Source organism: Brachyistius frenatus, unplaced genomic scaffold (genome assembly GCF_029030835.1).
Source record: "Brachyistius frenatus isolate BFR_SWC_R1_liver_20210118 unplaced genomic scaffold, ASM2903083v1 Contig_149, whole genome shotgun sequence".
NCBI classification, from domain to species: Eukaryota; Metazoa; Chordata; class Actinopteri; family Embiotocidae; genus Brachyistius; species Brachyistius frenatus.
The window spans coordinates 771,767-795,209 of record NW_027210748.1 but is presented as its reverse complement, the minus strand read 5'-3'; the positions used below and the strand labels follow the sequence as shown (position 1 = coordinate 795,209).

The 23,443-nt window shown below is 40.5% G+C and overlaps 2 protein-coding genes across 4 annotated transcripts; both read right to left on the bottom strand.

Annotated features, from left to right (window-relative positions):
- Nucleotides 1-8,995: 8,995 nt before the first annotated feature.
- LOC138631101 (phospholipid phosphatase-related protein type 5-like) lies at nt 8,996-18,015 on the bottom strand. The gene is made up of 7 exons (XM_069715851.1): nt 17,644-18,015; nt 12,596-12,811; nt 12,042-12,174; nt 11,258-11,508; nt 10,966-11,142; nt 9,340-9,477; nt 8,996-9,079 (listed from the first exon to the last, which is right to left on the bottom strand). Exons 1-7 carry the CDS (start codon nt 17,659-17,661, stop codon nt 9,050-9,052), a joined length of 963 nt encoding a protein of 320 aa, XP_069571952.1. The 5' UTR covers nt 17,662-18,015; the 3' UTR covers nt 8,996-9,049.
- A 100-nt stretch (nt 18,016-18,115) lies between these two features.
- tyw3 (tRNA-yW synthesizing protein 3 homolog (S. cerevisiae)) lies at nt 18,116-22,756 on the bottom strand. Of its 3 annotated transcripts, none has more exons than XM_069715852.1 (6): nt 22,503-22,756; nt 22,287-22,367; nt 22,077-22,175; nt 20,017-20,103; nt 18,824-18,957; nt 18,116-18,726 (listed from the first exon to the last, which is right to left on the bottom strand). In XM_069715852.1, exons 1-6 carry the CDS (start codon nt 22,668-22,670, stop codon nt 18,480-18,482), a joined length of 816 nt encoding a protein of 271 aa, XP_069571953.1. In that variant the 5' UTR covers nt 22,671-22,756; the 3' UTR covers nt 18,116-18,479. The 3 variants fall into 3 exon arrangements, with proteins under 3 accessions (XP_069571953.1, XP_069571954.1, XP_069571955.1); XM_069715853.1 differs by having other exon boundaries at nt 20,032-20,103; XM_069715854.1 differs by lacking the exon at nt 20,017-20,103.
- Between the last annotated feature and the right edge of the window lie 687 nt (nt 22,757-23,443).

Genomic DNA, 23,443 nt, shown 5'->3' with positions numbered 1-23,443 from the left:
TCCATAACTTGAAGGCTTCATCCTTCTCTTGTGCATTTTTCTTTTCAAATAAAAGAAGGTCAGATTGAAACATGCTCATGTTGTTGATTTTATGTTTTGCCCTGTTATCGGAACTGGAATAGAGAATCATGTCTTTTTTTGGTGGTATTGGTACCAACTACCAAACCTTTTGTGTCCTGACAACCATAGATGCTCAAACTCAAAATCTCCACCATTAACGGCCAAGGTTTTCACAATTATGACATTTCAGTTGACGGTTAAGCCTAATCACAGTATTAATAATCCACTTTACGAGGAAGAGGAGCTGTTTATCAGCACACATGACCACTGAGCAGATGGCCCTGCTGTGGAGAGTTTGAATAAATTATACCATTTGTTCAACTGTTAACGACCCTCCTGTAACTTTCCTCCAACAGCGTTCTAGTTCATTTCACACCCTGCTGAGTCAGCAGTAGGAGTCAGGGAGGCTGTTTAATACAGATATGGGTCAGAAGAGTTTGGAGTAGTGGTCCAGACAGGTTCACACAGTAAAGGACTAAAAGGGGGTGGAGGGTATTCTCAGAAGAAAACCTATACATTTGCTGCAACTATTTCTGCTTCGGGGGAGGGATCGCTACGCTACTTGGTGGGGGGTGCAGCTCTGGGTCTGACATTAACATTAGCAGCCTTACGACTTTCTGTAGATACCGGTCAGGTGTATTTAAAACATGCTGATATTCTGGTCTGGTTTTCAGCCAGTTGAGGTCAAAGTTTGTTCGTTGATAGCTTAACTTTGAAAAATGCATGACTCTCATATGAGTCAAAATGAAACAAGCCCACAGGAACTACTTAAATCAATAGTAGTTACTGGACGTAACTGCAGTTCTATGAGTACGTTCGTATTTTGTTTGTTCCTGGGGCCCGCCAACAGGAATTCCCACCCTCCCAAGACAATGGTAGGGGAAACACTGCAATGTAAATTTCATAACTCAACACTGATTACTGTCAAACTTGTATTAAAAGTTCTTCAGTATAACTTGAATTACAAAACAAATCACAATTGATCACAATTGACTGCAGTAAAGAATAAATGTTCCCATAACCTGAAACCAGTCAGGTAAAGATGCTGACTGATGTTAGATCGGTCAATAGGAGGAGTTTTTTTTCCCTCCTAGCTTATGTGGGAATTGTTGAATTGTTAGGTTTCTCTGTATAATATTGTAACATCTTGCTGTAAGGAAGTTAATGTGTTAAGTGCCATGAAATAACCTATGTTGTGATTTGGCGCTATATAAATAAAGTTGAATTGAATTGAATTGAATTGAATTGAATTGAATTGAATTGAATTGAATTGAATTGAATTGAATTGAATTGAATTGAATTGAATTGAATTGAATAGGGCTGCGTACAGTTCACAGTTCTTTGACAGTAGTTCCTGAATGAACTCTTTAAATATTTCTCTGTCTAATCCAACAACATCCAACCACCTTAACGTGGTTGCTTTTGGGTAATTTACAAAGATTTGAGTGGCAGACTGGAGGATCGTACTATGAAGTTCAACCCATCTGGGCTTTCTGCTTTAGGCTCCGAGTGCATTCACAAACATGGACAAGGCTGCTGACAGCAGAGCGACATGTTTCATTATCATTTTAAAACAATACAAAGAGTACATCCAGGCTGAAAGCAGCACAGTTGCAGCTGCCAAATGCACAATAGATGAGTTGGCAAAAAAAAAATCGCTGACTGTGTGAATGCATAGCCTAAGTTGAGAGGCTTATAACATCACATTACCAGAAAGTGCACGGGATGCTCTGACTATCTACAACTGCATATTTCATTAAATTATTGTATTATTGTTATTAGATGTATTCTCATGACATGTATGAAAGTTTTAGTCAGAAGTTAGGAGCAAATAAGAAATATAAAAACAGAATTCATAGCGGTCAGCAGGTTTACTGTCGGACCTCATAAGTACAACAAGAACATTTGAGCTTCAGTCAGTCTCTGTTGTGTTGAGAAAAAAACACAAAGAAATAGAATCTATATCTCATAAATCTGATGTTTGTCGTTCTCACTCCACAGAGGACCGTCTCACTCCTCAGAGGACCGTCCCACTCCACAAAGGACTGTATAATTTTTCAAAGGACTGTCTCACTCCGCAGAGGACCGTCTCACTCTGCAGCGGACCATCTCACTCCGCAGAGGACCGTCTCACTCCACGGGATCTTCTACAACTGACGATGATATTTTCCGATAATTGATTGGTCAGTAGGCGGTACTTTCTTACGTACTGATCCGATACCTCCAACATAACCTGCTCTGGACCAGGTTAAGTTAGCAGCATCAGTTACCATGGTGATCCAGCCATCTTAAAAGAGAGCCACCTTTGTGACCCCGGTTCTCGTCTCAACAAACCTCGTTAACCTACTGATCTGACTCTGCTGTGCGCCCCTCAGACGCAGAATGAACATTCACACTGTACATGAGGGATGACACATTATTCTGCCCTAACTCCTCTAAACAAGGCGTCCAGCCTGTCGAGCCCGAGGCGGAGGTTTAATTTGGCCGACTTCCAGTCACACGGACACCGCTTACATCCTGTAATGTGGCAGCGTCTTCTACTAACTGAGGTGAACACAAAAACAACTGATTTCTGTCTCACTCCTACAAAATGAAGATTGAGCAGAGTTTCACCCTGTCAGTGCACCAGTGGGCAAACTCAGCTAATCTTTAATGAGGCCGTTAATCTGCGTAAGCCATCTGCTTGCCAACTATAGACAGTTGAAAAACCATGTAGGCTAATCAGGACGACAAGCCATGTGCTCAGAACCAAACTTACTGAAAAATCTGCCCGTGTTGTACTTTCAGTGCTGTGGTATGAAGCCGGGCAGTAAATATCAAAATCACATGCAATAAATGTTTAATGCAATAGTCTCCGTGCATATACATGTATATGTATTGTTCATGTATTAAAAACTATGTCTCTTCAACACGGTGTGAGGTGTTTCAATGCATTACGCCCTTGAAGTCCTAAAAGACATTTTTTTTCAATCTTTTTGCTCAAAACACCAAATATAGATATTGTGTGCACAAGTTATCGATCTTGTGAAAAAAAAAAACACAAAAAAAACAACAAAAAAAACCTTTTGGGGCTTTAAATGGATCCAAAATAAAAGAATTTTCCCAGTTCAGAAATAAGCACAGAATTTGATAAGATACATTTTTTTTAATTTTTTTTATAGAGCAGCAGTGGAGAACACCAGTGCACACAAGGACAAGAAACTACTGTCAGCCAATGTAATTAAAGCTGTGAAAGATGTGTTTGTAATTGAGTAATGGGGATCAGAACTGGAAATTTATGGAGAAGACTCTTGCTTAAGAGCTAAATTAATAAACTGCAAAAGTATCTGGTAATAAATCCTCCGTCTATCAAAATGTTTATCGTGATACAGTCATCTCCAGAATAGGTTTTGTGTGTAAATAAATGCTCCAAATAATAATTTAAATGTGTAAATGAACAGAGTTACAGGTTTTTGTACACTGGACATTCGGCTTAAGCTCTTCAGGGAGGAGCAGCAGGAGAAACTGAAGCTTAAACAGAATTAAAGAATTATCTCCACCTGCATTAATAGTCAGCTCACTTCAGCATTAAGCTATCAATTAATAACATTTTATTGTGATTTTACACATAACTCCCAGAAGTTTACACTTTGGCCTGAGCAGGATAGGATACTGAGATTTTACCAACACAACAATTAATTTTTTGTAAAAGTATTGTTGTTTAAACTGTTTTTGCCCACCTGCTCACAAACACTGGAACTTGGAACTATGAAACAATTTTGCTGATACTGGAAAACTTGAAATAGTTAGTGTAACGCTTTATTAAAATGCTACAGAACCCCTCAGCTTTAATGAACTAATTAATATGAGAGAATTAACCTACATACACCGAAAGGAACGGACTCATCTTACCTGCCGGAAGCTTCTTTCCACGCGTGCTTGGTGATTGTGCGTCTGTCTCGCGCACGGGAGGAGTTGAGCTTCAGGCAGCGCTGTTGGCTCTGAGTTGACTCCAGGAGGCTTTCTGCCATGAAAGAAAGCCTTCCTCGTGAAAGTCCAACCCCCTTCTTCCAACAGCCAATACAATCAAGCAAAAGCTTCAGCCAATGACGTGACGTGTCGTTTTCGCTTTCAACAAAAACGGCGCTCCTGGGGGATTTATGAGGCTCCTGACCAGCCATGTACAACTCGCTTGGTTAGTTTTAAATTCATTGACGTCACAGCTCAACTGTAAAGCTAAATACAAAATTGTTCAAATTAATTCTACCAAGTAGTAGATGGCAAATTTAGTTGAAAGATTTTAACCACTCTGTTAAAGCGGTTGTCTCACTGGCAACTTGTCAAACAAATCATCTTTTTGCGCAAAAAAGTTAGAAATATTGGCTAAAAATAATATCTACTGTATATCTGTTGGAAAGGGTGGAGCATTCATCACTCGTAGCTACAATAATATAAACTGTATTTCTATCAGAAAGGCTGGCGGATCACTGTTAGCAATATCAACTGTAATTCTTTCAGAAAGGAAACTTTATCACTGGTAGCTACAGTAATATTAACTGTATTTTAGTCAGAAAGGCTCATGAATTAAAAGATAGGTCATGATTATTGAATAAGTATTCAAATACAAAAAAACTAAATAAAATAGAATGTCAGCTACTCTCGTCATTCCTTATGTACCTATTTATTTATTGATGTGTTGGTTTTAGTCACCGTGATGGTCTTCGCCTTCTTTTTAACCCACTATTATCACTGACTTTGACTTTTATATATTTAATTATTCTGTCTTTAAACCTACATTGCTGTGTGAACTAGTATGTGCCGCTGAAGAGATCGGCATGCAGATGGCATTGATAACATGAAATATAAACAAAATGAAAGTTGTGTTTGGTTACAGTTAAAAGCATTTCGATAGAAAGGAGCAATATAATGTCAACCGACCTCCATGTAGCTCGACAGTCTTTTTAATTACAACCTTGATTTTGGACTTTAGTCACACAGATCTCTACTGAGGAACACACCAGAGGTAGGAATTGGAGTTTGATAAAATACTAAAATAAAGTCGACAGTTAGGCCAGCTAATAAAACCAACTAAAATGTATAAATAAATAGCCAAACAAATCAATCAAATTCACTTTGAAATATCAAAATAGAGTAAACAACTATGTAAATAAATTAAATGTTAGATAAACTACTGACTTAAAATATATAAATAGACAATTGAATAAATATATGAAATGAATAAAATTCAAGTAAAGGCCAGACTAAAAAGTAGGTCTTGAGTTTATATGCTTTAAAATGTCAAAACTTGCAATGGCCATAGTAACTAAATGGTGCCTCACCATAGGTTTTAGTTTTCAGATGAGGTGTATGTAGTTAAAAGGCCAGTAGCAGAAGACCTGAAGGCTCTATAGGCTCTGACAATAAAATCACATCTGATAAATAAGACAGGCCATTATGAGCTTTTAAAGAAACAATAAAAATATTTTAAAAGTGATTCTGAAGCAGACAGGTAGCAGAGACTTTAGATTTGGGGTAATGTGTGTTTTTTTTTTCTGGTCATAGTTAAAACACCTGCAGTTAAGTTTTGAAATAATTTTATCTTATGTTCTTTTTAGGAGTAAATATATCCTGCAGGTAATAAAAACATGCACTGATGTCTCTGCAGAGAGAAAGTAATATTTTTGATGTGAGATTCAAAACTAAGATCGGCATTAAAGATGTCTCCAAGTTTTTTCACTTGTTTACAAGAGTTTAGAGCCAATGCTTCCAGTTTCGCGTTGGTGTTCTCTCTCTGAGCCCCAGGACTGATGACTAAGACTTCTGCTTTGTCTTAGTTGAGCTGTAGAAAACTCTCAGCCATCAATAACTTAATGTCTGAAATACATTTTAAAAGGGTATTAATTGGTCCTGTGCCATCACGAGACATGGCTTGTACAGCTATGTGCCATCAGCATAGCTGTGAAAGTTGAAGCGTATCTCCTTATGACATTTCTAAGTGGCAGCATGTAAAGGTTAAAAAGTGTAGGACTTAAAATTGAACCTTGAAGAACACCACAATTTATTTTTCTAGCTTCTAAAAAAAAATTTCTACGATAAAACTTAAACCAGTTAAAAACAGGCAGCTTTTATCTTTCTATAGTGTTCAATAATTTCACAACTTGGGATCAGCCCGAGACCATTTTTAAGTTTACTGAAAACTCCAGCCAGGTGATGTCGTCTAATCTGGCGAGCCTCATCGCTAGCCTTGGTTACATATATTAGATAAAATGAAAATGTATGTATGTATGTATTTGTGTGTGTTTGTCCCTCTCATATCTCAAAAAACTGTTCGTCTCATCTGCTTCTTGTGAGGGTTCCTGTCTGATTCTAGTGTGTTTCCCTCTATTTTGTCCCCGATCACCTCTCCTTGTGTGTGCTGTCATTCCGACAGAAGAGAAGAGAGAGAGAACTTGGACTTTCTGGTTTGTGTCCTGTTTGTTTTCTGCCTGGAGACAATAAAGAACCCTGGTTTGAGAAGGAATTCTGCTGTCCTGTATCTGCGTTTGGGTCCGTTTACAACACTACATCTTAACACTTCAATCTCGGTGGATGTGTTGCTGGGGACCTGAGGTTGTGCACGGTCAAACTTGGTGTAATTTAGACACGGTGACATGATTTGATATTGATAATATCAAATGTATATTTATCATAAAATGGCGCTTTTTACCCCAGAGTGGGCAGAGCCTCTCAGTCAAGCTGGAGTTCAAGTGAATTTCACCAAGAAGTATTAAGTGACTTCTCTCACTCTTGTTTGAGTGAGAGAAAAAACAAACAAATTAGGAGTATAAATCAAAGTTTTCCTTCTCCTGTAAAACATATCTGACAGGTTTTATTTTTTATGATGTATTAACTTTGTTTCCAAATTAACAGAAATATACAATCTCAAACTATTCATCATAGAATCCAAAGAATACAATTTTACACACCTGGGCAAATTAATAAATTGTCACAGGTGAGTTCGTAACCAAAAACATTTCAAAGCACCATGTATCTGTTTGTATATCATAAACACATAACACTGAAATGTTATTTATACAATAATAACACACCCTTATATGGTCACTAACACTGGTGCTAAAACAGATGGTATGCACCCACAGAACCCTGATATAAATATAACCTCATATCACTCATCAGTCAAACTTCACACACCTTCAAATTTAGCTCTTTTTGAGGCCTGATAACTAATTGATTATGAAATTACTTTTAGAATCACTACCAGAACACTGATCAGGAGGGAATCTGGCTGGTGAAAACTTTACTGTTGGAATTCCTTGATTGCTGAATGTGTTTGCGACCATCAGCTGTGTTGTGGCGAGTTAGTGGTGTAGGGAGGGTATGGCTCAGACGGTAGAGTGGGTTGCACACTAATCGGAAGGTTGGTGGCTTGATCCCCAGCTCCTCCTGTCCACATGCCTAAGTGTCCTTGAGCAAGACACTGAACCCTAAGTTGCTCCCGATGGTGTACCATCGGTGTGTGAATGTGCTCCTGATGGCAGCACCTTGCATGGTGATCTGTCTCGTGAATGGGAAAACCCATGTTAAAGCGCTTTGAGACCAAAAGGTGATAAAGCACTATACAAGTACAGACCATTTACCATTACCATTTAGTCTTATATTATACTGCTGATACTGCTGTAATCTATGTGATGGCAAGAAACACTCAACAAAGTAACGAGAAACAACAGCCCATCATGACTTTAACACGAGAGTCAGAAAACCTGGAAAATGAAAGAACATTGAAAGAAATATTGGAGGAGCTGTAATGGAGTGAGGAGGCTTTTTAGGGACACTGTTGAAGATTTATTCAGGATTAAGGACAACACCTAACCAATGGCTAACACAACGTCCTGCAGCAGCACCATCCCATCTGGTTGGAACTCAGTGGGACCATTTGTTGTTCTTTGAACAGGACAGTTCACCACAACACACCTGCAGCCTCTGTGAGGGCTGTTTGACCAAGAAGCAGAGTGATGAAATGACCAGACCTGCACAATCACTGACCGAAACCCAGCTGAGACAGTTTGGAGTAAATTGGACTGCAGAGTGAAGAAAAAAAAAAAGCCAACAAGGACTCAGCATACTTTGGGAACTCCTGCGAGACTGTTGAAAAAAGCTCCAGGTGACGATCTCATGAAGCTGGTTGACAGACCAAGTGTGCAAAATGCTGTCAAAGCAAAAGGAGGCTACTTTGATGACTCTAACATTTAAAAGAAAATCGGGTTTGTTTTGCAGTTATTGATTAAATAATTCCATGTTATTTCATAGTTTTGATGCCTTCAGTTTTGTTCTGCCAAAATAATAAAAAGAAGAAAAAAAGAAACTTGAATGAGTAGGTGTGTACCAACTTATCTTCTGTATGTTTTTTTCACTATTGAACAGACAAAAAACATAACTAATTAAACCACATGACAATTCTTCATGTAACCCAAACAACACAATTGGACATTATACAACTTGCTTGGAGTTGACAGGAGGAGGAAAGCGTGAACACACACAGTTTTTCCTTTAGTGTAAACTATAGATTACTACGATGGATTACTTACAGACACACTATGATGTCGCACAATATGATTACATCATTTTGGACACATGAACACGGTATATAAAAGTCAGACAGTACATGCATGATCCTTTACGGTATAGCATCAAAATATCACAAAAATGCACATTTGAACAAACAAATCAGATCAGAGGCAAAATGGCATTGCCAAGATCTACAGCACATTGGTGCTTTTGTGTTTCTTTTTAAATTGCACCTGCCAGATTTCCCCACCATCGTCATTAAAATACTTACTCGAGACAAAAGTGGTGATGATTCATTCTGAATGACTGCAAAATGCAGCTTAAAAAGAGGGAGGCTACAATCTTAAAATACAAAGGCCCACATATTATACAGAATTTTTATTTTTGTGTCCTTTCCCCCTTTGCTCTTGTTGTGGGTGGGGTGGAGGGGATGGGTAGCTCATAGTCATGTGACTTCTGTGAGGGGTCCTGAGCTCTAGAGGAACCGGAAAGAAAAACATGTTCATGTAGAAATCGTGAATTTCTTAAGCTTACTATATATTTAAAGTTTTGGGTTTTAATGTGTGTTTAATGTTGAGTGTGCAAAGTATTGATGAATTTATAATTATTAATACAAGAAAAGAAAATGCTGCTCACACAAAATGGAATTTACTCAGGAGTTATTAAAAAATAAAAAGGAAATGAAAATGAAAGGAAAAAAACAGCGTGTGTAAAAGTGTAATTTGCATGCTTTACCTGTGAGATGAGGTATCTGTCGCCGGTTTGGGTGTGATTGATGCGGGGTGACGTCTCGTCCGTGTTGGCCGTGCCCACGTCTGAAGGACTCTGAGGAATCGCGGGTATTTTTTGAAAATACTGGACCACAAACACTACCTGGAAAGAGAAAAAAAAGAGGAGACCAAAAAAAAGGTGATTTGTACAGATCAAGGAAAATATTAAGACTGACACACAACAAACAAGCCAAACACGAAGATCTGTACTGGGGGACTTCTCCTACTCTTGTCTTTTTACTGTGACTGCAGGTAGACAGCTTCATTATTTTTGTTTAGATTGTTTCTGTGACCCAGCTTCTTGTCACGGCCAGGACTCTTGTGCATGACTTGATATTTAAAATAGGAATTCAAGTTCGTCCAGGCAACAACAGCTTGTGTGCTGTGTGTGTGTGTGTGTGTGTGTGTGTGTGTGTGTGTGTGTGTGTGTGTGTGTGTGTGTGTGTGTGTGTGTGTGTGTGTGTGTGTGTGTGTGTGTGTGTGTGTGTGTGTGTGTGTGTGTGTGTGTGTGTCCTGCAGCAGTTTAGTCCATTAGAACAGTTTTCTGTTGAGGAGAGACTAAATATATTTGGCAAGAAACATAATGATGGACTGGAGCGAAGTGTTGGACAAACTCTAAAAAAATAGATTTATTTTGAAAAACAGCTTTAAGATGTGAAAAACACAAAATGATTCTCCATATTGTGATTTTAGAAATGATTGACTGAAGAAGATGGTTGACGTGCACTTGCTTGATGTCTTGTTGGTAAATGTGAAATTTGCAAAAAAGTGGTCTATTAAACAATATTGATTTATTGAGATATAATTTTGGAAAAAGGTTACGTTCACGTCAGAGATGGTTGGCGTGGTAAAAACCTGGGAGGAACTATACATTCAAATAAATGCTTAAATCGTTGCTAGCCTTAGCAACATGCTAATGTCTGCTAAATGCAGTTGAAGTAGCATTTGTAAACAAACTGTGTGAGACTTGATAATCAGCCATGATTGCATTTTAGGGACATTTGTGCTAGATTTCATGGCAAATGAGAACGGCTCTTTATTTATAGGATACAAATTGGAGACAAGCTGGCCATCAGAGGCCACAGAAGAGATGCTGAGAAGATAAGAAGGCCATTGAAAACCAGGGAAAGAGATGTGGCCTGTGATGAAGGTGATAATATGCAAGTCTGCAGAGAAGCTGCAGTGGAGGTTAGAGGGCTGTCACAGTCCAGGAGAGAGACACAGAGAAGAACAAGAGAGAAACATGTATGCCTGTAGAGAGGCTGGCGGAGGGAGATGAGAGTATCTGAAATGTCAGGTTAGAATACAGAGACTAGAGGGCCGTCGGAGACCAGTAGGGATCAGATTCTGAAGCCTGAAGAAGCCAGTAGGCAGGAGAACTACAGGAAACTGATAATAAGAAATCCAATTTATAAATGAGTGATTTGACAGTGTGGGAAAGCAGTTCACCCACATAGGAATGAAGATACAATGTGAGGGAACACATCTTCCTTTTTTAAATTGCGCTTAAGAGTCATTACATGAGTAAGTCTGGTGTATTCGACATTTGGTACGACTGCTTTTTATGTTCATCAGATGATTATTATCTGACCAGAAAGATAGCAATAGCAGCCCCGATGGCTTGTCCTGCGAGAACATCACTCCAGTGGTTGCGGTATTCAGCCACTCTGTTGATGCCCGTCAGTACAGCCACACAAACCAGGGAGAGGCTGAGGAGGGGGCCGGCCAGACGACCTCCACTGGAGCCAACGCAGGACATAACGTACATCTAAAAAGAAAGATTATTTACACTTTTCAAAACCTAATATTCAAAACCCCACTTTCTTTAGCGCTGGTGAAGATGAACTGAATTCCATTTCTTTACTGTGAACAAATCCACTCACCGCCAGGTAAATAGCTGGGAACACACTCAGTGCAGCTTCTTTGGAGGGAAATGTCTTCCTGGCTCTCATGATGTCATCAGGGTCACCAGTGCAGGCATCTGATTGGCTGACAAAGAGCGCTGTATCCTGGCAGCCGAGGGCAGTGTAATTGGGCTGGCAAACAGACAGGAAGTAGGGAGCCAGACTTCCTGTGATCAGCTGCCCGGTGTTGACAAAAATGTTTGTTGTAGACAAACCAAAGACATAGACACCTAGAGAGAAAAACATACAGGCTAGATCATTCAAAAATGTGTATACCGATGTCTATGCATATTTCTATATCTTGTTACATTCATATACATTAAAGACAGTTGATTCAAATATAATTGAAATAAAACATTCACAGGCAATGCTAAAAGGTTGGAATGGAGCTCGGGGTTATATGAAGACTGATATCATGCAGAGATGTGAATGCATGAATTCAGCAAAGAAAGTATCATAGACAACGTGGAAATGAAACAGAGGCAACTGTTAAGTTGATGTTGCTTATTTAGTACAGCAGCCCAGAGGTCCCTTCACTACAGAAAGTACTTTTGTAATTATAATAATTAAAATATTAGCCACAGTGTGACACCTGGGAGACTTATGAGGAGCCAAAAAACTGCTGCTACCAATAAATGTCACTGATTGGTGATGTATGAATGGAATACTTTTAATTACACTAAAAGGTTCTGAGACTACCAAAAACCAAGATACCTGACCATCACTGTTAGTTATCTAACGTCGATATTCATCTTTATATTACCGAGGAAACGGAAGGTCCTGTGCACCATGGGGTTCACATAGCAACAATCCCCCATGACAACCACCTTCTCGTGGTCATACAGGTTGTTTGAGTTGTAATGAAGGAGGAAGATGACTATCTCTACACCTGAAATCTGCAAAACAGAATGAAAAACAAGGTACATGAAAGCGGAGAGGAGAAGGGAGAAAAATGGTGACACATGGAACGTAACTACCAGCCATCATGTCTTTTGTTTTTCTTTCTCTTTAAACTTTGTCTTGTTGCTGGTCACATCTTTATTGTCTTGTTGAAAAAAAGCGACCACATTAATTTAAAGATACACCAAGAAACCTGTGAATGCTGTAAGGAGGTGAAAACCAGGATAATCAGAGTACTGAGTCAACAGACAGGCCTGGGAATTTAAACTCCTAAACACCTAACAGATGACCTAAAAAGAAAATACTTACTGCTTCTGAAACATGCATTGTTGGGTACTTCTCTGTCTCTATTTCACTGCACAGTATCATTATTATTTTTATCACCACGAAGGAAAACGAGACCTTCTGTTGACCTACCAGTACAACCGGCAGCCCACCCACCACAGAGTACAGTATCACGGGCTGTATGCGGCTGTCCTGCTCCGGTCCAGGGTCGGGTTTGGTCAGAGTTGGGTCCCTGCAGATGAAGCCCTGCTGCGCCGGACTGAAAGTGTCCGTGAACTCACAGTAATAAACCAGCATCAGCACAGCTGCCAGAATCACCACCTGGAAGTACAGCATCGTGGAGTCTGCCTCCAGCAATCTGACCTTACAACACGACTGGGATGCTGTTACCAGGGCGATGAAGCATCCAGCCGTACTGTTATCAAGGTGATGAAAAAAATCCAACGTTATGAGGTTTTGGCTGCTGTTAATACGACAAAAAAAAAAATCCAATTCCCAGCTCAGGATCTTCACTGCGGTCAGTCGTCCAATTTGACCAATTCCTGGTCAATTTAATCCACCATGATGTGAGTCTGCAGTTATACAGATCCTCAATCCAAATATCAAACCACAGATGAGAATGACGACTGCACTAAAGACGACGACAATATTAGAGAAGGAGAAATGCGTTCCTCTTTGCTTGTTATTGTGATTCTGGGAGGGAAACCTCAGCTTTCCGCTCTCGTGATTTTATTGAATCATCTGAGTGGATCAGGGAATTTATTCTGTTTCAATGAACAATCTCTAAAGGGCTACTCACAGTCTACTGAACACAAACACATCACTCCAGAGCAAAAAATTGTGAATGAGTGAGAGCAAAGGTTTTGGATAGACTTTAAAGGCTGGATGTGGATCAGGCTATCTTAATGGATTTTTTTTTTTTTGGCCACTTAGGGGCAGCAAAGGAAGGTTAAAAATACATCTTAAGGTACATTTTCAGTTTGCACATAAAAAACAAAGTGAAAAAGCACAAGTTAAAAAAAAGGGGTTTTACGAGTAGCTGAAGTAAAAAAAACAGTTATTGTACTGATAAAATGTAATAAAGTGCAATGGAAACAGATTTATATAATAAATTATGATGTACATGAAGAATGTGATTTCAATATCCACCGAAACTTTCACTCCACTGGCAGGTAGGGACGTGAAAACTGTAATCTGCCTCACGTTAATACTTTAAACAAACAGAAATGTTCATGTTTAATGTTTTTTAAATGCTTTTTAAGCGTTTGAGCTTCAGCTGTTCTTTAAGTTAAGCCATCTTAATTAAGCCCTTCTTCTTCTGCAATGGTTTAATGTCACCGGTTTGAATGTGCACCACTAGCTGCTTATCTTGAGGATCCAACTTCAAATATTTACAGTGCATCCGGAAAGTATTCACAGCGCTTCACTTTTTACACATTTTGTTATGTTACAGCCTTATTCCAAAATGGATTGAATTCATTTTTTTCCTCAAAATTCTACACGCAATATCCCATAATGACAAAGTGAAAATAGTTTGTTTACAATTTTTGCAAATCTATTAAAAATAAAGAATGAAAATATAACACGTACATAAGTATTCACAGCCTTTGCTCAATACTTTGTTGAAGCACCTTTGGCAGAAATTACAGCCTCAAGTCTTTTTGAGTATGATGCTATAAGCTTGGCTCCTATTCTTGGGCAGTTTCTCCCGTTCTTCTTTGCAGGACCTCTCAAGCTCCATCAGGTTGGATGGGGAGCGTCGGTGCACAGCAATTTTCAGATCTCTCCAGAGATGTTCAATCAGGTTCAAGTCTGGGCTCTGGCTGGGCCTCTCAAAGACATTCACAGAGTTGTCCCGAAGCCATTCCTTTGTTATCTTGGCTGTGTGCTTCGGGTCATTGTCCTGTTGGAAGATGAACCTTCGCCCCAGTCTGAGGTCCAGAGCGCTCGGGAGAAGGTTTTCATCAAGGATGTCTCTGTACATTGCTGCATTCATCTTTCCCTCCCTCCTGACTAGTCTCCCAGTTCCTGCCGCTGAAAAACATCCCCACAGCATGATGCTGCCACCACCATGCTTCACCGTAGAGATGGTATTGGCCAGGTGATGAGCGGTGCCTGGTTTCCTCCAAACATGACGCTTGGCATTCAGCCCAAAGAGTTCAATCAGAGAATTTAGTTTCTCATGGTCTGACAGTCCTTCAGGTGCCTTTTGGTAATCTCCAGGTGGGCTGTCATGTGCCTTTTACTGAGGAGTGTCTTCCGTCTGGCCACTCTACCATACAGGCCTGCTTGGTGGAGTGCTGCAGAGATGGTTGTCCTTCTGGAAGGTTCTCCTCTCTTCACAGAGCAACGTTGGAGCTCTGTCAGAGTGACCATCGGGTTCTTGGTCACCTCCCTGACTAAGGCCCTTCTCCCCTGATCGCTCAGTTTTGCCGGGCGACCGACTCTAGGAAGAGTCCTGGTGGTTCCAAACTTCTTCCATTTACGGATGATGGAGGCCACTGTGCTCATTGGGACCTTCAATGCTGCAGAAATGTTTCTGTACCCTTCCCCAGATCTGTGCCTCGATACAATCCTGACTCGGAGGTCTACAGACAATTCTTTGGACTTCATGGCTTGGTTTGTGCTCTGACATGCACTGTCAACTGTGGGACCTTATATAGACGGTGTGTGTCTTTCCAAATCATGTCCAATCAACTGAATTTACCACAGGTGGACTCGAATCAAGTTGTAGAAACATCTCAAGGATGATCAGTGGAAACAGGATGCACCTGAGCTCAATTTTGAGTGTAATGACAAAGGCTGTGAATACTTATGTACATGTGATTTTTTTTCATTTTTGATTTTTAATAGATTTGCAAAAATTTCAAAAAAATGTATTTCATGTTGCGAAGCTTCAGTTTTCAGGTTCCTCTCCTGTGGAACCAGCTCCCAGTTTGTGTTGGAGGGGCAGAAACCCTCTCTAGCTTTAAGATTAGACTCAAAACGTTCCTTTTTGATAAAGCCTATAGTTAGGGCTGGCTCAGGTAGACCTGAACCAACCCTTAGTTATGCTGTTATAGGCCGAGGCTGCTGGAGGACCTCGTTACATGCTGAGCTTCTTTTCTTTCCTCCTACTCTTTAACTGACTCATACCTCACCATCCTTTTCTCTCCCATAGTTTCTTATTATTATCTGTTGTCTCCATTCAGTTCCTTCGCTCGTGTAGTTTCTCTTCTTTCTTTTCCAGATGTCCCGTCATGGAGCTGCATGTCTCTGCTCTGCGCTTGTCGTCTCCACCAACAGTTCTTCTCTTCTATCTCTATGCTGTCCTTTTCTCTCTCTGCTCTCCTCTCACCCCAACCGGTCGAGGCAGATGGCCGCCCACCTCTGGTCCTGGTTCTGTCGGTGGTTTCTTTCTGTTAAAAGGAGTTTTTCTTCCCTCTGTTGGAGGTTTTTCTCCCTTAAAGAATTTTTTTTCCCTCCTAGCTTATGTGGGAATTGTTGAATTGTTGGGTTTCTCTGTATAATATTATAAAGTCTTGCTGTAAGAACTTTAATGTGTTAAATGCCATGAAATAACCTGCGTTGTGATTTGGCGTTATATAAATTAAATTGAACTGAATTGTATCACCTTACAAAAATGTTCAGACTAATATATTATTATTTTCACATCTAGCTGACAAGCAGTAACAGAAGCAACTTACGTGTGTGTGTGTGTGTGTGTGTGTGTGTGTGTGTGTGTGTGTGTGCGCGCACCTGATGAATCTTAATACAATATTCATTCTCTTTTAGCTGTTTTTTGGTCTCCATCCACTTGTCAGGATGAAAACAAATTTAACTTCACCAAATGTCACACTTTACCAGCTAGTTGCTGACTTTCCCTGTCTACCGTTTGGTGCAGGAGATGTAGAGTACTGGGATTATAAGAGCTCCCGGTGGAAAGAAGGCTGAAGAGATTCAGAGTCAGCATCCTGGAATACGACCAAAACAGTACACGCTAAATGGGGCCGAAGATAAACGTGGTCTAAACCTGCAATTTACTTGGAAAACAAATTGCAAAAGGTTTCATGCAGCACATAAAAACGGCATGCTTTTGGACCCGTTTTTTAAATGTGAGTCTCCAAAGCAAAGACCAAAACCCTGGCGAGGATTTGGATGTACAAATGATCAGGTGCGAGAGCCTTACGATTCTGAGCGCTGAATACACAGTATTCAAGGAATGCAGCTACTGCGAAGGCATGTGTACACAGTCCATTCCCGTTAATTAAAATAAGGTAAGGTTGTTGTTTTTTTAAATTTTATACATTGTATATATTGATTTGTCAGCATGAAGGCAAATGGCCTTCAGGTGGGTCAAAAAATACGTATTCCTCAATTAATAAAACACATTTTTCTCAATGACTCCAAGGTTTGTTCTCGTCCATGTCAGGGTTCACCCCTCTGTTCTCTATACACTGAAGTCAAGGACAGGTCAGTCCCAGCTGTCTAACCACAAAAAGAAGTGCTGCTGCCCTCCAGTGGTAACAACATGTGACACCCCCCCAACACAAACACACACACACAAACTGAATAAGTGACTGAATAAGAATTATAATAATAATAAACTATATTTGTACAGCACTTTTCACAGAAAGCCAGTGTACTGATGCTAAATCTGGAGTATTATGATCTCTTTTCCCACTTCTTAATGAATGAATACATTTTGTCTTCAGTTTTTTTTTGTGTGTGTTGCAATAATCCAGTCGAGAAATAACAAAGGCATGAGTAAACCTTTCACACGTGTTCCAAACTGAGTGATCAAAATGTCGCCGTGGGTTGGCTGAATGACTGAAGTCACACAGGTGGTATTTTGGCTGTCACCGTATCTTTCTCTTGGAGCCGGAACAGACCTGATTTGAACGAGATGGGGAAGAACCAGAAGTGGATCTGACTGAGACACTACATCTGCCAGCACCCCAGGAACAACAGCCAAAGCAGACACTCCCCCACAAACTGAGGTGGAATTTGTAATGATTTATGTAATCCTTGTGATTTACTTGCAAAATCGCAGCAGTAAAGCAGCTGTTTGGGGATTTAAAACCGGCTGCGTCATGCTGGTCTCGCCACAGCCCCCACTGCGTTTGTTCTTTCTAGAGAAAAAGGTCCTGATGGTTCAGGTTACAAATTGCATACATACTGAACTCTGTCCAGACATTTACAAATTTGAAATACATCATAAATTCCAAGCAGATGGGGGATTTAAAAATGAGGCTTCAGTGAGCAAATACGACTTATTTTGTAAAACGCCTGTTGCTTAAACTCTCTTCCTGTTTCTGTTCTTGTGTTTATGTGCGTGTATATTTTTGTGATGTGCATGTCCGTTTGCATAGAGATGGAAGCGAGATTCAATCACAAGTAGTCTCTCAAGAGGCATGATCAAATTAAAAACTAAAAACTGTCCACTTGTGATGTGATCAGGTCAGTCAGAGGTCAGGACAGACTGGTGTAAACCAGATTTGGGATGAAATGAAAAGCCCTCGAACATCTCACAATCCTCCCTGTAGGTTTGGACTTAAGTCTTCTTTATTTTGCTCTTATGGCTTTTTGAATCGTAGTATCTGTTGGTTGTAATGCAACACAATGATATTTAGGGTACTCACTTCAAACAGCCTGTGCAAACACAGCGCATACTTTATGAGGCTGGTAAAAGATGCATTTAATTTAAGGGTACAATAAAGTCAAGTCAATCAGATTTAAAGATGGATCTTCGAGCCACAAACTGAACGCTGCAAACATGGTGGTTCGTGACGGGCTTCTGCACACGTTGTTGATCAGTTTTTTCCAGTGAGCTAATGAGTCAGATGGCAGATGACCGGCTTTGATTCTGTCCTCTAAGTAACTGCAGGCTTAGTTACTGTGATGATCTTCTTTGTAATGAAGTCTCTGCTCCATCAACAAAGATAACAATCAGTCCCTGAAACATTTGAAAACAGAGAAGCTCTATACTCCAAGTCCACGACAAACTGAGCCTGTTTCTGTGTGCAGAGCCGCCAGTTCAGGAGAACAGATCCAGACAGTCTTCCAGCTCTGGCACACTGCTGTCCCCATCACCATGGTAACAGTCAGTTTGATGTTGTTCCCTTTTCCGCCTCCATTTATACACACTTGTTTTGTTCCTCTCCTCCTGTTCTATCTCCTGTGTGGGGGGGGGATCTTGTAGTCCCTGTGAGCAGGGGGGATCTGGGATTTGTAGTTTTTGTAGTTTGTCTGTGAGCAGGGCCGACTGGAGGTTCTGGTAGAACCTGAAGACGACAGACAGACATCAAGAGTTTAAAATGAATTCTGATGAGAAGGTTTTGTAGCGGCTCAGTCAGCTTGACATTCAATGGACAGACTGACCTGTGTATCCGCCTAATGTTCTCCTCCATCATCTGATTGACCGTCTGTGTCAGGAAGTGGATGTACTCGTGTTCAACCAGAAGCTTTCCTTCATGGGTCAGAGGAACCTCGAGGCCGTGGGTGCTGCGGACTGCCTACAGGGGCACACATACAGAGAGGACATTTTTTCCCCCTGTGGTGAAGCCCATGCAACCAACGCATGCAGAGAAGCACAGTGGTAATTTAAAAAAAAAAAAAATTTTTTTAATGAAATTGGTGCATCTTAAATCATGCAGAATTTGCTTTTATCAGTTTCTGTTTGTCTTTTACACAAGTTTATACAGACATATATCACTGGATTACTGTGACACTGAAGGAAACTTAAAAATGCAATGATTCCCAGGCAAGTTCTGAAGATCTTTTTCACAATCATTTCTGAGCAGATTGTTTGACGTTTGTTTTGGCTCTTTTCTGATTTGTCCTGCTGAATGTCCATGTCTGTTTCACATCCTGTAAGAACACAAATTTCAAAATCCCTGAGGTGACTTTGTATTGTGATTTGGCGCTATGTAAATAAAGCTGAAATGAACCAAAAGGGAGTATTTGACTTCAGTTAGTGATGACTCAGCACCTCACGGTGACGGCTACCAACCTGGACTGACAACCAATAAGAGGGCTGAATGTGGCTAATGTTTGAAAAATGGGTTCACTTCTTTTACGCAAGTGGTGAGATGTGATAATATTATAAAGTCTTGCTGTAAGGACTTTAATGTGTTTAGTGCCATGAAATAACCTGTGTTGTGATTTGGCGCTATACAAATAAAGTTGAATTGAATTGAATTGAATGTGAGAGTCTCCTTCCCCCTCAGTAACGGCATCACGTCAGAAGAATGTGATGAAAATGAAGAAACAGTCACCACAAACGTGTCTGTCGTATCTGAAGAAACGATTCGGAGGTGTGGAGTTCAAAATATTAAGACAGACGTGAGTCAGACTCCTTTCACCTTTAACCCTTAAACCTTTTTACTTCATCCTTCAGTCCAAAGTGAGTCCCAGAGTTCAGACTGAATCACACTGAACACATCTCACTCAGCTTCTCTGTTTCAGGTTAAAAGAAAAAAGAAAAAAAGCACACTCGATTTTCCCAGCGTTCCTTCATTCAGGACTCAAAATCAGAATACATCAACACTACGTATGTTTGTATGTAAGTGTACCGTTTCAAAGCGTACCGTGATGATCTTTCCTGTCTTGCCAACAGTGAGGCCGGAGTTCCTGAAGCCCGAGTCGACAGCCACCGAGTGCTACAGAAGACACGAGACATGTTAGACGCCCAGCTGAGAGGTTCCAGGGCAGGTGATGGTTTCAGTTCAATGAGGTTCTCGGTGACCTTGTGGTTCTGCTCAGAGCTTCGGGGTCTGGAAACGCGTGGAGCGTCCAGAGGGAACCGCAAGGTGCCGTTTACGTAAAATATTCGTTTGGACATCAGCACGTGGAACTCTCTTCCAACTGAACTCAAACTGGATCCTGATTCGGACCATTTTAAACTCGAACTGAAACCATTTTTAAAGCGGGAGCGGTCATGTAGTCACGAATGATCTGGTGCGTTTTTATTTCAATATAATGTGTTTTGATTGTGTATTGTTGAGTTGAATATGTTGTGAGTTGTTAATTTTCGGTATTTTAAAGGCCCATGTGGGGGACGGGCATTGCAGCTTAGCTTAGGCTATAAATGCATGTGGTGTGTCGCATTGTTTATGCTACATACTAACACAAATAAAAATAAAATAAAATAAATAAATAAATGTTATCTTTACTGGAAAAATAATCAAAGAGCAAAGAAAAAACAAAGATTTGGTTATTGTTTTAGTGGTAATGTTGATTGTGAGTGGTAGCAGTGGTACTACAGTACCATCTGCTTTACATAGTGATACGAGTACTAATAAGATTATTAGTGTTATATAACAGCAGCATTACAATCATACAGAACTGTGCAGAAGCTTTTGGCACCAATAGTGAAGTTAAAATGTCTTCAAAAGTACTTTTTATTTATCAATTACCTTCATGCAAAGCACAGTAAAGCGAAAAAACCCTAAATCATCCAATCATTATGAGGCTTGAGAAGTCGTTATCTCGCATTACGTTTCACAAACTGCTGGAGAAGTTGTTCAGCATCTTCAAGAGAACTTGCCACAGTTCTGTGAGTTTAGTCTCTTCATGTAACTCCCCGACCAACTCCGTGATGTTGAGTTTTAAAGGGGTCAGACCAGACCTGCAGCAGGATTGATTCTTTGTTCCTTTGAAATAGTTCTGGATGAATGTTCGAGATCATTAACCTGCTGCAACACTGACTTGTGACCAATGAGACGCCTTGCTGAGGGTGACGGCATCTAAAGTACCTCAAACTAAAAGCTACGTTCACGCCACTTGGCACTGCACACCCATTAATTACTTTTGGAAAGAAATCAGTCATTGTCCGTCATCCTGCGCTGCCACATCCCATCATCCACCCTCACTCCGTTTCCTAGGTGACCTATCAACAATCAAACTGAACAAAACAAACAGTAGATTACTCCTTGTGGCCCGAACTATCACCAAGAAAACTGTCCTCATGAAGCAGAAATCAAGGGACACCGTGCACATTAAACACTGAAAAAAAACAACCTTCTAACAGATCACTTCTCTCTGGAAAATGTATAACTTCACCCAGTTTGGTCATCTGTCATTCATTTCTCACAAACTTCAACCCATCTATCCTGTAATCTTACTTTTGTTTTCTTTGCATATCCACAATCATAATTTAAGCAGATACACCGAGATTGAAAGTTAGACTGACTGCTTAGTAAACACGCACACGCACACACACACACACACACACACACACACACACACACACACACACACACACACAAACACAGGCTACACTCACACCAACAGCATATTAACATCAACTAACACAACCTGTAACTGTAATGATTGCTCTTATTGTCTTTGTGTTATTACCTCAGTGGATTGTCTTTTTTGTGTTGCAATTAATAAAAAAATAAATAAATAGGTAAATAAATAAAGTACCTAAAATCTTTGCACCATTAGTGAAGTATCTTCATAGGAACACTGGACCAAGAGTGGCAAAACCCATGATCCACTTTACCATCACGAGCTCATGTTGAAGCCTTAAAGACATCAGTCAGGCTTTGATAACTGACTTAAATGGGAAGTGAATTCTTGATTAAAACATGTGACTATTCTCCGAGTCCAAACGGACACATGAACTCACCATCAGCTGTGCGTTTTCCAGATTCCTACACTGAACATGGAGCACAAAGGGCTCAAACTTCAACACTGAATTTCCAGTGGACCTCGCCACACCACATATCTACAGCAAAAACAAGCAAAGACACGGGCATTAAATGAAGTTGCACATTCAATCACCATTATTATCATCATTATGGTGGTTTATATATAACAGGAGTCAGTTGTGTCTCACCAGGTCATCAGAGGTGCATTTGTGGTGTGTCACAAACAGCCAGACGCAGTTCTTTTTCTGGACGTGGCTTCTTTCGGGACCCTTGAGAGGAAAAAAAGGAGGAATTTACTATTTAATGATGATTTCCTATATTTTAATGCTAAAAGGAACTTCCTGTGAGGTATATATAGACACCGGACACTATCCCAGCTCCGTCCCAGGTGAAGCGTCTCTCACCCCGTCGATGAGGATGACTCTCCCGGAGCAAGAGCTGGTGGTGAAGTACTCCTCGCGTCTGTTGAGCAGACACACGACATGTTGTATCCCTTCGTCCACGCTGCCCTTCTTGCTCACGTCCAGCTTGTTCAGACACTGCTGCTTCCTCTGACTGAAGCGTTTCTCCATGGCTCCTTTAACGTCGCTCCACGTCCAACGCGGTGAGAGCTGACGGCGCCGCGAGCGTTTTTCAGGAGGCCAGGACCCGCCCGTGAAAAGTTGAACACATATTTAATTCGTTTCTACTTAATGAGTGGGTGTTTATTAGCTTCTAGTTTTTATTGTCATTCACACTTCTTTTTCTTCAAAATGGCAGTCAAGATGCAAGCCGAAAACACACAGCGCCACCTGCTGTAGTGGAGGCAACATGGAGAATTCTATTTTATTATAAAATGGATCTTCTTATTAGATTATAAGTTTTTTTGTTTTGTTTTTTTGTTTTAGCTTTCATTGAGTTAAAGCACATAAGCAGTGAGGTATTTGTGTTTCTGGTCAAGCGAAACATGATACTCGTGGAGAGCCCAGTTTGTGCCCCACATGCATTAGTAGCCTATGACTTCACCAAACTAACTATTTTTTTTAAAATTTTATTTTATACACTTTATTAATCCCCGAGGGGAAATTTCTTCACTACAGCAGGGGGGCTCTCAGGGGGGAGCTGCTGCAGCAGGCTGCCACTAGCGCGGCGCCAGGTAACCTGACCTGAGGTGCATGTTTTTGGATGATGGGAGGAAGCCGGAGAACCCGGAGAGAACCCACGCAAGCACAGGGAGAACATGCAAACTCCGCACAGAAAGGCCCAGGACCGGATTCGAACCCCGGAACCTTTTTTGCTGTGAAGTGACAGTGCTAACCACTGCACCACCGTGCCGCCCTTAATTATATATATTTTTTTAAAGTTA

Coding starts and splice junctions, on each gene's coding strand:
- tyw3 (XM_069715852.1), bottom strand. CDS start 22,670: ATGGAGAAACGCTTCAGTCAGAGGAAGCAGCAGTGTCTGAACAAGCTG. Junction 22,176..22,286: donor AATGCACCTCTGATGACCTG/GTGAGACACAAC, acceptor TTTTTGCTGTAG/ATATGTGGTGTGGCGAGGTC. Junction 18,958..20,016: donor TCACGGTACGCTTTGAAACG/GTACACTTACAT, acceptor GTGCCCCTGTAG/GCAGTCCGCAGCACCCACGG.
- LOC138631101 (XM_069715851.1), bottom strand. Junction 11,509..12,041: donor CAGGACCTTCCGTTTCCTCG/GTAATATAAAGA, acceptor TTTTCTCTCTAG/GTGTCTATGTCTTTGGTTTG. Junction 9,080..9,339: donor ACAGATACCTCATCTCACAG/GTAAAGCATGCA, acceptor CGGTTCCTCTAG/AGCTCAGGACCCCTCACAGA.